This window comes from Bos taurus, chromosome Y (genome assembly GCF_002263795.3).
Source record: "Bos taurus isolate L1 Dominette 01449 registration number 42190680 breed Hereford chromosome Y, ARS-UCD2.0, whole genome shotgun sequence".
Classification (NCBI taxonomy): Eukaryota; Metazoa; Chordata; class Mammalia; order Artiodactyla; family Bovidae; genus Bos; species Bos taurus.
The window spans coordinates 25,416,570-25,430,111 of NC_082638.1; the positions used below are offsets into that span (position 1 = coordinate 25,416,570).

General features: G+C 56.0%; 1 protein-coding gene across 5 annotated transcripts; it reads left to right on the forward strand.

Annotated features, from left to right (window-relative positions):
* The first annotated feature begins 155 nt into the window (after positions 1 to 155).
* Positions 156 to 12,484, forward strand: LOC132344525 (melanoma antigen preferentially expressed in tumors-like). 5 transcript variants are annotated; one of them, XM_059884209.1, is made up of 6 exons: positions 156 to 406; positions 911 to 1,018; positions 7,851 to 7,917; positions 9,240 to 9,562; positions 9,837 to 10,442; positions 11,604 to 12,484. In XM_059884209.1, the coding sequence occupies exons 3-6, from the start codon at positions 7,882 to 7,884 to the stop codon at positions 12,178 to 12,180; spliced, it is 1,542 nt and encodes a 513-aa protein (XP_059740192.1). In that variant the 5' UTR covers positions 156 to 406; positions 911 to 1,018; positions 7,851 to 7,881; the 3' UTR covers positions 12,181 to 12,484. The 5 variants fall into 5 exon arrangements, with proteins under 5 accessions (XP_059740192.1, XP_059740191.1, XP_059740194.1 ...); XM_059884208.1 differs by having other exon boundaries at positions 156 to 369; XM_059884210.1 differs by lacking the exon at positions 156 to 406 and adding an exon at positions 436 to 686.
* The last annotated feature ends 1,058 nt before the right edge of the window (positions 12,485 to 13,542 follow it).

The following is a 13,542-nucleotide window of genomic DNA, read 5'->3' on the forward strand; positions in this document are numbered from 1 at the left end:
AACCCCCGCCCCTCACCCCCCCACAGCCCACCCACCCCTCCTCTTCCCCCACCCCTCCCCCCCTTCCCCCCGACAACAACACTGAACCCACCCATCCTCGCACCTCCCCACGCCCAGCACGCCACCCTAATGCTCCTCCTCCAGCCATTCTGGTGGGCGTTGCCACAGGCACCACGCCTCCCCATCTCTTTGGCCCCTCCAGGCCTCTTCTGGAACTCCGGGAGACCCAAGTCGCTATACCAAGATCTCGCGAGATTTGCTCCGGGAGGAAACAGGAGCTGGGATTGGTTGGGCCACACTGCTGAGTCACCGCTTCTCTCTCCTCAACGTTCAGCAGGGATCACGTGGAGAGGCGCGGCTGCACAAACCGTAAGTTCCCGCCTCGGGTTCCCGGCTTTCCCTCAAGGTGAGCTTAAGCTAGTCCCTTGTTCGCCCCCACAGACCCGCAGTTCTCTTTGCTGCCCTAAAAGGAGTTATGGGACCGCGGGCTGGAGTGAAGGCTGAAGCGGGGGAGGAGCCAGCCGGGGCCACGTGCTCCAGAAAGAGGCCGCGGGACCCGCGCTGTGGACGCAATAATGCAGCGAACCACGGTCTGCCGCCGCTTGGCACTGGACGTGGGGTCCCCTCTGGAGGTGCCAGGGCGTGGTGGGCCGAGCAAGCGGCCGAAATGGGGCTGCGGGATGGTGGTCAGTGTCCTTAGAGGAAGGGCCCTTTGACCCGAGCAGCAGCTCGGGGCTTCCATTGTCCGCTGGTCCGGCCCTGGAGAAATTGCTCAGATTTGGAGATGAGGAGACGCGCAGTCACATGGCGGGGTTGGCCCTCCGGTTTTCAGTGTCTCCTCAGGCTTCCTCAAGACGCATGTTGACGTACCGTCGTCTTACTTATGGAGCATTTTGGTTCTTGCTCTCAGGCTCCGGTGGACACGGGTGACTGAGAGGACAGGAGACCAGGGAAACCAGGTGTGTGAGGGCCTGAGGCCATTGTGAGCTGAACCAGTGCGGGGGGAAGTCATCTTGAGGTAAGCTGATCGATCCCCTTGGCCACCTCTGGTGCCCACTCCGTTCTGGTCATCTTGGAGCTGGGTAGCATCTGGGGCCTGAGGCCCTCAGGGCAGGAGGAGGATGAGCACCGTTTAGTTTCCCAAGGCATTTTCCTAAGAGAGCTTTGGTCCTGCTGTTGTGTTGGAAGAGGCAGCTTCGGCGAGTTGGGGCCCCATTCGCGAAGCCACGGTGAGGTTCCGAACTTGGGAACCTGTGCTTGGGAGGCGGGTTTCAGACGCCAGACACTGGGCCCCTTTGTGGTATTGGGTAAAGGCTGGGTGGCGAGCCTTCTCTGTAAGTGTGGGTCCCCTGGGAGTGAGGTGCTCCTGGAAAGCAAGCACTCAGGCAATAGAGTGAGTCCTCCAGCTGCAGCTGGAGGAGGCCAGTGGCCAGACGTGAAATGGAGAGAGACCCCGTAGGGCGAGGACGACATTATGCCCTGGGGGTGCTGGGTAGGCCTTGGGCGCCACTGACCCAAGGGCGACCCAGCACACCTGGCTGTAACCCCCAGTATCACTGCTGACTCCAGAGTAGTACACGTGGACCCTCGGTCCCAGAGCTGCAGACTCTTGAGTGTCTGGGTCAGGACCCTGAGAGGAGGAAGCTGTGGAAGGAGGAGAGGTCCAGGTCATGAATCCAGGGGAGTTCAGGGCAGGGGGAGAAAAGGGCCAGGCTGGGGCTGCCAGCCAGTCCCTTTCCTGTGCAGACAGAGTGTGATCAGAGCCCAGGCCACGGCAAAGAGTCCCAGAGGTCTGCTTCTGCAGTCCCGGCACCGGACCAGGGTTCCCACACCCTTCATATCTCCTGCCTCACCAGTGGGAGAGGTCTCTGTGCACAGCTGCTCCCCAGATCCTGCCGGTGACACCCCATCAGTGAATCTGCCTACTTGGCCCTGTGCAGGGCAGGCAGTACTGGGAGGTTTCCTGCTGGGAGATGGCCTGAGCCTGAGCCCTTGGGGGACAGCTGTTGAACTGAGGTAAGGTGTAAATCTAGGCCTCTCTGGATTTGTCCCCGAATATTGCACCATTGCCCCATCCTCCTGGATGCCCCGGCAGTACCCTCAGACCCGCTGAGTCCCTAGGCTGTGGTGGATCACGTCCCCTGAAGGGAGGCTCCTGTTCTCTGCTCTAGTAGTCCCTAAGCTTTTCACTGCCCACAAACAGAGTAGGGTATTCCAGTCCTCAGAGAGGTTCCTGGGCACACTGCCCCACCAGATAGGCCCAGGGATGGCTTAGAGAGACCTGGACCTGGCCAGAGGCATCATTCCCGTGTCCGTCTCCGTGGCCCCCTCTGTGACCCTCTCCTGAGCCCCAGCCCTTGCGTGTGAAAAGGAAAAAGGAAACAGCTGATGCTGTTTCAGCGTCACTGAGGTGAGGAAAGTGAAACACTTGGTGATTTAAATTCTGCCGGATAGGAGGTTTTGTCAGTTTGATTGAGAATCCAGCTTCAGGCTCTGAGTCCCCATCCCCTACACAAACTTAAATAAAGAGCCTGTTGGTGATAAAAGAAATGAAGATATCTCAGAGGCAAAGATGCCAGCAAATATTGCTTCACTTGGCAGTGATAAAGAAACTCGGAGATAGTATCAGGCCTGAAAGCACAAAGAATGAGCCGGTGAAGCAGATCCAGGCTTAGGAAGTAGGGTGACAGTTGGCCAGGTGGTGCATAGGAAAGATGCTCACCCCCAGTTGTAAGTTATGTGCTGAGAAGAAAGGAAGCAGAGTCGAGAGGACTCCTTGCTGACGTGTTTGCAAAGAAATGAAACACTTTAATTCTCAATGCTTAAGATGGCAGAGTAGTAAAAAAAAAAAAAAAAATAGCTTTACTATTGTTGATTCTCTAAACATTTACAACCAGTGAATGCTAAAGGAGATCAACCCTGAATATTCTTTGGAAAGGCTGATGTTGAAGCTGAAGCTCCAAAACGTTGGCCACCTGATGCGAATCTGTCTGTTTGGAAAGAACTCTGACGCTAGGAAGGATGGAAGACAAGAGGAGAAGGGGATGACAGAGGACGAAATGGATGGATGGCATCCCTGACTCAATAGACATGAGTTTGAGCAATGTCTGGGAGACAGTGAAGGACAGGGAATATTTGTGTGCTAAGGTTCACAGGGTCGCAAAGAGTCAGACAGGACTGAGTGACTGAACAACAACAAAGGTGTCACACAGTTCAGTTAGTGCAACAGGGTTCTTAACGTGAAAAAAAAAAAAAAAACAAAAAAAAACATGGAATGGCCATGGAAAAATATCATGATTGTGCTTAGATTATGAAGGTTGGCTTTGCAGTTTCAGCTGGAGTGGTCACCCCGGTGGGCCTGCTCCAGGGTACAGATCAGGTTTGCCAGTCATTACTTTTGAGGCTTGCTTGCCTTTCGTTTGTTCAGACACCCTGAGTGGAAGATCATGCCTTTGTTTCTCTTTTTTTTCCCAGTCTTACTGAGATATGAGTAGAATTGTCTCATAGCCCTGGGTAAGTTTAAGGGGTTCAGCATCATGAGTCCACTTACACCCATCCTGCAGTGATGAGTGCAGGGAGTCTAGTGAACGTTCAGCATTTCATTTGGATTCAAAATTAAATAGAGAAAAGTACTTTTTTGGATGAGAACTCTTAGGGCTCACTCTGTTCACTTTTATATCCAACAGAAAACAGCATTAGTTATACTTGTGTTGTATGTCACCTCCTCATACGTACTTCTAGCTAGAGGATGAACATGATCGTTTCTCGAGCTGTCCTTCTCAGTCGCTGAGAATGATGTTCCTGCCCCCCGCCACCAGCCACTTTGTCAATATTAGAAACAGCCCCTCCCAGGCTGCCCGCACCCACTTCTGTCTGAGCCTCTCTCATGTGTGTGTCCAGTCTCAGTGCTCCCTCCGAGTACCCTTGGAAGTAGGAAGTGGGTACAGCCGCTGACACCTCCCCTAGGCAAAGAGAAACAGAGTCGGACCCTGTGAAACCATGAGGTTTGGTTTTCAGGGCTCCAGTGAGCTCTGGCACCACAGCCCTTCATGTCTCCGGATGGAACAAATATCCCCAGGTCATTCACCTTAACACTTAAGTAAATAAACAATCGTCGGAGCAGAGGTATAGAATTGATACAGGATATGAAGACAGGAGGCAGTTTTCTGAAACGGGTTAACGGGGGGTATCCTGTACTGCACATTAGTGAGGTCTCCTTTATGTGCAGTTGGGAAGATCCCCTGGAGTGGCAAATGGCAGGCCACTCCCGTATTTTTGCCTAGAGAATCCCATGGACAGAGGAGCCTGGTGGGCCACAGTCCGTGGGGTCCCAAGAAGTCCGACACGACTGAGCGGTTACTGCTTAATACTAGGAAGAAATTGGGCGAGAAGCGAAGTGTTAGAACGGAAGGGATTTATTGAGAGTAGGACACTTGGAAGGTTCCCAAGCGTTGTGTTGCCCTAAGTACTCAGTTACACTTACACCATCAGAGGAAGAGGGGAAGGGGGCGAAGATCTTCTTTTTCTTGAGTAGACAGCACGTTTCTATCATCAGTGCCTCCCCCAGGTAGGGCAGGGAAGTTTCCTTGTCCCTTTCTATGTGGTCAGGCTAGGACTATCATAGTTCAGTTCAGTTCAGTTGCTCAGTCGTATGCCACTCTTTGCGACCCCGTGGACCGCAGCACCCTAGACTTCCCTGTCACGTTACTTGGGCAAACTGTTTTCGGGTCTCAGGACAATGCAGGTCTTTGATTTGAAAAAGGCACCTTTCCGTAGGTGATTGTGTTTGGTTTGTCCAGGGCCTGTTTTGGGGAGTCACTACCTTGATGACCACTGGGCAGGTTGTAGGTCTTGTTTTCGGCTATCGTTGTATTGTTCGGGGACGCATTCTGGCCAGAACGTGTCTTGTCTTGGGGGCCCAAGAGCATGTTGTGGGGGTTATTGACTCACGGAGCTCACTCGGCAGGGTGCAAGTCTCAGGCCAGCACTGTTTTATGGTTTTGGGCCATGTCTCACGCTTGTGTTGCATGGTTTTGTTGCTAAGCAAGTTCGCTTGATTAAAGCAAGCCAAGGTGGCTTTGATGCCAGGCGACTTTGTTTTGCTCTAGGAATCGAGGAAGCCTACGTGTTTCAGAATTTTCCCGTTACTTCCTTGAGTGTCATTCGTCTTATTGTGGTCTCGCAAAACCCTGTAAAGTTTCTTCTCTTACGTACAGTTCCCTCGTGGAGTATCGAGCCAACTGTCTGATCATTCTGTTGTATTATTCCACTACTATCTACCAGCTGGGGATGCTCCCCCCGCCCCCAAGCGCAGGCCGCAGCGCCCTCAGTGATCCCGACACCGCTCGAGCAAATGAGATACAGCTCTGAGAGCCGGGAGACCAGGCCCCTAGTTCTGCTGCCTGGAGCGGACCCTCACCCTCCCATCCCCCGCCCACTCCACCCTACTGCTGCTTTGCCTGTAGAAGCACCAGGCTGAGGAGTAACTGGCTAGAGGTAGGGTGACCTGGACCTCTGGCAAGTCTTCACTGTGGAGGAAGAAGGAGGGAGCCTCTTTTGTTTAGGTCTAGATGTCATTGAATCCGTCTTGCCAAGCACAGGAAGAGGCAGAGGGGGCTCATAGAAAGGGTAGACCTTTCCAGGGTAAGAAGAGATCCAGCTGCAGAGCGGAGGGAGGGCAGACCTACTGGAACTGCAGGTGGGATGTCGTCTGCTGGAGGCTGGGTCCGCAGGGCTTCTGTCAGTCTGGGGCCTCTGAGGACCAACCAGGCTGTGGTCTTCATCCAGAAGCCAGGGAGGGTCATCTTCCAGCATTTCTAGTGCCTCTTTGGGCACAGAGGCATTCCAAAGACCCCCGAGGAAGGCCCTGGGGAGCCGACGGTTTGCCGTCGCAGAAGGAATTGTGCAGCTAGAGAGGGAATGAGCTCTTCCCAACCCCGAAACGAGCTCCGAGGCCGCACCAGCCTGTGAGGTAGAACTGTCCGCCAGGTTGACTCACGCCTCGGTCCCTGGGAGTCGTCCTGGGCCGACCTGACGCTGGGCAGGGAGATCCCGTCTTCATGCCGATGAGCCCCTGGTGCTTCTGTGTCCAGTGAGTCCCCTGCCCAAACGGACTCTGTGGAGCTGGAGGTGGACAGAGGCCTGTCCCCTGCCTGGCCCGGAGAGACTTTCTGGCTGATGCTTGCCGTTTTTAGATCATTTGAAGACAGTGGTCCCTCCTGCGTCCTTAAATCTCCTGGATGTTGAGTTCCCGTGGAAACATCCCAAGCCTAGTCCTCTGCTGTTGGCTGTTTGCCCAAGTGCCCGTGAAGTCGGCCAGCTCTCCCTCATGTACAGTGGGGCAGATGCGTCCATCCATCCATCTTCGCCCAAGGGGGTCTTCCGGTTCCTCCTCCGTGGAGCGTGACAGCGTCCTGCCTTGGCTGTCTCGGGCTCTTTCCAGGCTGGAAAGAAAACCAGGGGTGAGCTTCGGCTTCTCTCTGAAGGTTATTTGAGGAAGTGGGGGAGAGTGCCAGGGTTGTCACGGCTGCTCCTTAATCAGGGACTTGATGATTCTCTTGGTTGCGAGGCTTGAGCTCCTGCAGCTGCTTGGTCCAGGTGATTGCTGGAAGGCAAAATGCCCACTAGGCACATTGCAGCTTGACCCTGTTTTAGGGTTTTAGCTCTATTTAAGGGGCAGACACATCTCTGGCTGCTGATGGGGATGGTAGGAATTTGGTGAGTGCCATCTCTAGGAAGTTACCAAACTGCAGCGTGTCCTTCAGGGAAGGCCACCTTCTGGCCCTCCAAACAGAAGAACTGTTGCGGCATCACAAGGCCGAGGGTGGAGAGGTTCCGTCTGTCTGTGTTCTGAGACCGCAGCAGAACCAGCGCGTCCACGAGCCCAGCAGGGGCTGCACCCCAGACCCTCTGATGCAGGCTTTGCACCCCCCTGGGCAGAAAGTCCGTGTTGCTCCCTGTGCTTAATGCAGAGCAGAGGACAAAGGGAATTGTATTTGTGGGCTTCGAGTTGAGCTCCCATCAGAATCTGTGTAGGTGAGAGCCTTAGAGGAGGGAGGGAGAGGGGTGAGGGGTGGGGGTTTCGAAGGCGCTTTGCATTCCTTGTTCACTGGCACTGAGGGAACGTCAGGTTACCCCCCTGCTCTTGGGAGGGAGGCTTTGAAGTTCGTGGTGAAGGTACAGGTCGCTGGACAGAGCCCAGGCTGGGATGTGCATGGGAACGCCTGAGCCTCGTCTTGCCGCCGTTTGCTGACACAGAATTTGTGTCCTTGGCCCACGTTTTATTTCCTTTCAGGAGAGCCCACGACCCTAAGCCCTCAGTGGCTTTCAGGCAGAAGAAGGCGCGTCCCGGGTTTGGCCAGCCGAAAGGGACGCGTCACATTCCTAAATTTAATCTCCTGGCTTCAGGGAGGAAATGGTCTTTGCCTCCAGGGAGGGAGGCAGCGTGGATCTTGGGTTTGCCTTGGGTTTAAGGGATCCACCTGGTCCCTTTGTAGCCACTCCCTCTGCTGGCAATTTGTCAAGCCCAGCCTAAGAGAAGTCTCTGAATTCCTGGAAACGCAACACACGGGACTTGGCTGCTTTCCTTGGTTTCACTCCAAATGTCTGGTCCCTCTGTTCTCCTGGCCAGCTCCTAGGTGTCATTTTGACCTGACCGGTTCCAGGGAAGCCTGGACCCTCAAAAGCTGGAGGACCCACCATCCCTCCATTACACCTCTGTTCCCCCGTGAACGAGCACACGTGTCACGTGTCGCTGTGTGGCGTAATATGATGTGTAAGCGACGGTGTGACACTCGGGAGTCTTACTCTGTCTCTTTTTCTTCTGGGGCGACACCACCGTCCGCACAAAGCTGTCTGAACGTGAACATTTGGGTGATTTTGATGTGGCCCAAACTCCCCCAACGAACGTACCTTCAGGTTGGTTTTCCTCTTTGATATTTTGCTTCTGTGAACAGACAGAGGATCCCATCAGTTGTATGTAGTGAGAAAGTAAACGCCCCACTCAGCCTTTAGCTGGATGGAGATCTAGTAGTAAGATAGCACTTGAGCCGGGAATGGACGTTTCGGCCAGAATCTCAAAAGCGTGCCCTGGAAGGAGAAGACGGTCTCAGGGCTGAGCGCACTGCTCCACGCTGGAGCCTCAGGTTCTGACAGCTGTACCTGCCGGGGTATTCATGGCACAGGCGACACAGGCCACGATCCTGTAGAGAATTTTCTTTGCCTTTCCATTCACCTTGGCAGTTGCACACTTTGCTTTTGCTCCTGCGTGCAGTTTTACGTTTGTCCCAGACTGGTTTCTTCTCTGATTTCCGCCACTTTTACAGACGGTCAAGAACATTTCTTAACCAAGTAGAATTTGGTGGCGGGAGGGATGGGGTAGGACGGGGTGATCGTGAGGGCATGGGTCCGCACCCGACCGCATCTGGGGTCCTAGTTCCCTGGTAAGGATAGAACTCGTGGCCCTGCCGTGAAAGCACCGAGTCCTCCTCACTGAACAGCCAGGGACATTCCTGGAATTGCTTTAACGCAAGACGTCTCATTCGGAGGAATTTTTGAGTGACGTTGTACACTTGAGTGTGTGAGCAGTGATTATAGTTCATACCAATTTACGGTTTTGTGAATTTACTAGCTTAAAGGGTTCTGGGAGTTTCTTTTTGTTTTAAAAGGTCGAAACTCTTCTCTAAGTCCGTGGAATACCAAAACCAAAATCTGTAGAATATTTTAAAGAGTGCAGGCTTTGTTCAGAATGTGAGCGCTTTGCTCCACTGAACCGAACGGTAGTAAGATTTGTAGAAGAGACGCAGAGTGAAAGGCACGTCTTTTTATCGAGTGACATGACAGCACCCATCGCGTGAGTTACTGGCTGGAGTTTAGAGACAGGCCGTGTTGGGCTAAACTCCTTATTGCTGTTTTCAGCCCTTGGGTAATAATCAGAAGCTTTCTCTGAAGAGAGTGGGGTCAGCTGTCAGACTCCTTGGTATCTGCCGGCCAGCAGGGCTGGGATCAAATGCAGCAGCCAGTAGATACGGGATGGGGCAAGAGGTCACCTTGTCCCTTTGTTGCTGCCGGGAGAGAGGCTCGTCCTGGTGCCAGCGGGGGCCAGAGCTGTGACTTGGTGGCCAGAAGATGTGTCTGACCCTGCCTTGGGTTCCGTGAGGGTGGAGGGACAGCAGGGTCTCCCCGGTTCCTTGGCCGGAGAAGGACCCGCCCCCACCCCTCGCTCTCTGACATCCCCCCAGGACTGGTTCCGGAGTAGGTGCTTCAGGATGGGCGTCTGGGCGCCCCCCCACCGACTCCTGGAGCTGGCCGGCCAGAGCCTGCTGCAGAACGAGGCCTTGGCCGTCGCGGCCCTGGAGGAGCTGCCCGTGGAGCTCTTCCCTCCGCTGTTTACGGCGGCCTTTGCCGGGAGGCACACCCATGCCGTGAAGGCGATGGTGCAGGCCTGGCCCTTTGCCTGCCTCCCTCTGGGCGCCCTGATGAAGGACCACGAGCCTCATCTGGAGACCTTCCAGGCTGCACTCGACGGCCTGGACCTCCTGCTTGCTGAGGAGGTCCGCCCCAGGTAAGGTCGACCTGGCAGACTGGTGGGGCCTGGGGGTGTGAGCAAGATGCAGCCAGGCCAGGAGGATGACCTGGGAACAGGCGTTCGGGGGGAGAGGACTGGTTGAGGGGACAAAAGGCACGTGGCCCCCCCCCCACTCCAGTGTGCCTTAAAGCGGGGACCAAGGCAGGCCCGGCAGCCAGAGGAGCTGTGGCGTGTGGAGTGCAGTGCCCTCGCGGGGTCCTGGTGCCCGTCGGCCCCTGCGCAGCTCAGTGTGTCCCCCTCGGCCCCGCAGGCGGTGGAAGCTGCAGGTGCTGGACTTGCGCCGCAACGCCCACCAGGACTTCTGGACCCTGTGGTGTGGCATCAAGGCCAGCGTGTGCTCGCTGCTGGAGCCCGAGCCGGCCCAGCCCATGCAGAAGGCGCGCAGGGTGGAGGCGCAGGTGGGGCTGAAGCCGGCGCGGGCCCCTGTGGAGGTGCTGGTCGACCTGTGCCTCAAGGAGGACACGCTGGACGAGACCCTCAGCTACCTGTTGAAGAAGGCCAAGCAGAGGAAGAGCCTGCTGCACCTGCGCTGCCAGAAGCTGAGAATCTTCACCGTCCCCGTGCAGAGCATCAGGAGGATCCTGAAGCTGGTGCAGCTGGACTCCATCCAGGACCTGGAGGTGAACTGCACCTGGAAGCTGGCCACGCTGGGCAGGTTCCTGCCGCACCTGGGCCGGATGGGCAACCTGCGCCGGCTGCTGCTGTCGCGCGTGCGCCTGTTGCCGCACACCGCCCCCGCCCGGGAGGCGCACTGCGTCCGCCAGCTCACCGCCCAGTTCCTGAACCTGCCCCACCTGCAGGAGCTCTCCCTGGACTCCATCTCCTTCCTCGAGGGCCGCCTGCACCAGGTGCTCAGGTGAGGCGTGGCGCCAGGTCCGCAGACCAGAACCGGCCTGTCTCGTTTCGTGGCCGCTGGGGACATTGCCAGGGTGCACGGGTCGCTGGGAAGTCCTCAGGGTGCCGCCGCTCTGTCCGCGGGCGTCTGGTCAGGTCACCTCCCTGGTCAGGGTCAGAGGCGTGGCCTGGGTTAGACGTTGTCAAAGGGGACTTCTTGCTGGCCGTGCACATAGTCGGGGTCAGGTGTGACGCCCTTGGGCGTTCTTTCCGAGAGAGCGCTGTCTTAGCGGAGACGATGACAGAGAAGTCGGCGAGAAGGACGTCGGTCCATCAGGCGTGAGGTTAGAAGTCCGAAGCGCTGTCTCTCCCTCGCACCCGCCGCTTCTGTCCTGAGCTGGTTTAGGCTCCAGGTGAGCTTTGGGAAGTGGGTGATTCTGGAGATGACAAGGAGGGATCAGGCGGGGAAAATTGTGGCTCCTAAGCAGTCCAGAGAAGAGAAAAGGTCCCACGAGCATCATTGTTGAAGTGGCTCCATTCTCTTCCAGTCCAAATGACAAGCATTATTTTCCTTTCCGACTTCTGAATACGTAGGAAATCCTCAGTATCAGGTTGTCGCTCTGCCTTGAACACAGTGATAAAAGCTGAGAGGATGCAGCCTAGTGTGGCCATATGAATGAGTTGCATTGATTCTCTTTGTGGCAGCTGCAGAGTCCAAGCATTAGCGGTAAATATGTTCACTGGGAAACCAGAAAAAGGAAAGAAGAAAAAAAAGGAGATGGACGGTCTGGGAACCGTCCAGGGGATATTCGGCCAGTGATGGTGTGGAACCCCAGCCCACGTCCACTGCATCCAGCCTGCTGTCGCATTCAACTAGTCGTGTCTTGTAAAACCACTCTAATTCCTGCTACCCCAATACTAATAAGCTGACGTAGGCAAATAACATTTGTTTCCTGTTTGTTTCCCACACGGAAAATAGTTCATCATTTTGTGCAGGGGGAGGTCATACCCCAGTGAGCATGACCTTCCCCCCGGAAGAGCCCCTGCCTTCCCGTCAAGAAGGGGAGAGGCCAGCCCCGAGCCAGTGAGATGCCCTGCGTTGCGGTGAAACAGGCCTCTCCTCCCCACGTCCTTCGGCCCGCCACCTCTGCCCCTGGGACTGACTGCCCTGTGTCTCCCCCAGGTGCCTGAAGACCCCTCTGGAGACCCTGTGCATCAGCAACTGCCTGATTTCGGAGTCAGACCTGACGTACCTGTCGCAGTGCCCAAGCGTCAGCCTCCTGAAGGACCTGGGGCTCAGCGGGGTCAACCTGACCAGCCTCAGCCTGGAGCCCCTGCAGGTCCTGATCGAGAGGACCTCGGCCACCCTGCAGGACCTGGACCTGGACGAGTGCGGCATCATGGACTCCCAGTTCAGCGCCCTCCTGCCCTCCCTGAGCCGCTGCTCCCAGCTGACCACCTTCCGCTTCTGCGGCAACCCCATCTCCATGTCCGTGCTGGAGAGCCTGCTGCAGCACACCGTGGGGCTGAGCAAGCTGAGTCTGGTGCTGTACCCCGCACCCCTGGAGAGCTATGAGGATGTGCGCGGCACCCTGCACCCGGGCCTCCTGGCTCAGCTGCACGCCCGGCTCAGGCAGCTGGTGCGCACGTCTGGGCGGGCCAGCACGGTCTGGTTCAGCTCCAACACCTGTCCCCACTGCGGTGACGAGATCTTCTACGGCATCTGGCCCATCCTGTGCCCCTGCTACATGCCCGCCTAGCCCAGGTCACGAGTTGCAGGCTTTGTCCCTGGCACCGGGACACTGCCACCCAGACCTCAGTGCATCTAGAAGGAAGACAAACCACAGTTTCAGACAGTTGTTCAGTGCATGGGGGAAAAGGAAAGGTGATATAGAGTGGGCGGGGAGGGAGGGGTTGGTGGTATTCTTTGGAGAGATGTGCTCTGACCAAGTTGGAAATGTGAATCTGAACTCTGGAGGCGGGGTTTTGGGCTTGGGAGGTTGTTGGCGTCATTACCCCCGTGTTGGATTGTTAACAGAGAAATAAAGGGAAGTTCAGTGTGAATCATTTGGGGTCCTCTGTCATCTGTGTCCATGATTTTCCCCTTTAAACTCGTGAGTCTTCCTGTTGGTGGTTAAATAAAAGGGCCTGAGCGTGAGTGGGGCCTAGATGCGCTCCGATAGGCAAGGATCGGCTACAGGAGTTCAGGGCCCTGTTTGCCCACTCCGTGTGGTTCTCATTTCCAGGGCATCCACGTCCTCACTCGTTTCGGAGGCTGTTCGATCTGTCGTCATAATACGAGGTGCGTCCTCAGGGCCTGCAACGAACTAAGTGTCCAGGAGCGAGCACCGCTGGAGGGGACCGTCTTCCCACGGGACCCTCGCTGCTAACCCCACCCAGGCCCTGGACTCCGGCATTTTCCCCGGTGGATCCAGCAGATGCCAAGCCTCCATCTCAGCCCCCGGGCGGTGCCAAGACGGGTTCACTGTGCAAAGTCAGGCCCGGGGTCCTGGGGGATATTCACCCTCAGACCATCTGGAGCCTCTGGGAGCCAGCAGCCCGTTCCCACTTTCCCACTGCTCCTCCGTATCTGCCACTTTGGGACTCCGTGGACCGTAGGCAGCCGGGCTTCTCTGCCCAATGCATTCTACAGGCGAGAATACTGCAGTGGGTAGCCAGCCGTCCTCTTTTCCAGGACATCTCCCCGACCCAGGGATTGAACTTGGGTCTCCCGCCCCCCACCACTCATATTCCTTTCCTGGCTGCAGACCCAAACGCCTTCCAGTACATTCATCTGCTCTCAAGCCATCGACACAAAGCTGCTGTCCTCCTTCCTGGAAACCTTCCCTGCAGAAGAGGTTGAACTCATGTCCTCTGCTTCTTCGTAACCTAACATGGGAAGGCTTTTCTGTACATCTGTTGATAAGCTTCAGTGTGTTCTGCTGGACAACAGTGGTTTCTCTTCCTTCTTTTTTTTTTTTTTTTCACATAAAACACATACTCCCCTTCACATGCAGGGTGGTTTGAGCACAGGCCTCGCTCTGTTCTCACGGGGTTCTGTCCCTCACAGTCTAGGAGAGAAGTAAGAGAAATCGGGGCCAGAAAGAGTTGGGCGGGGACCT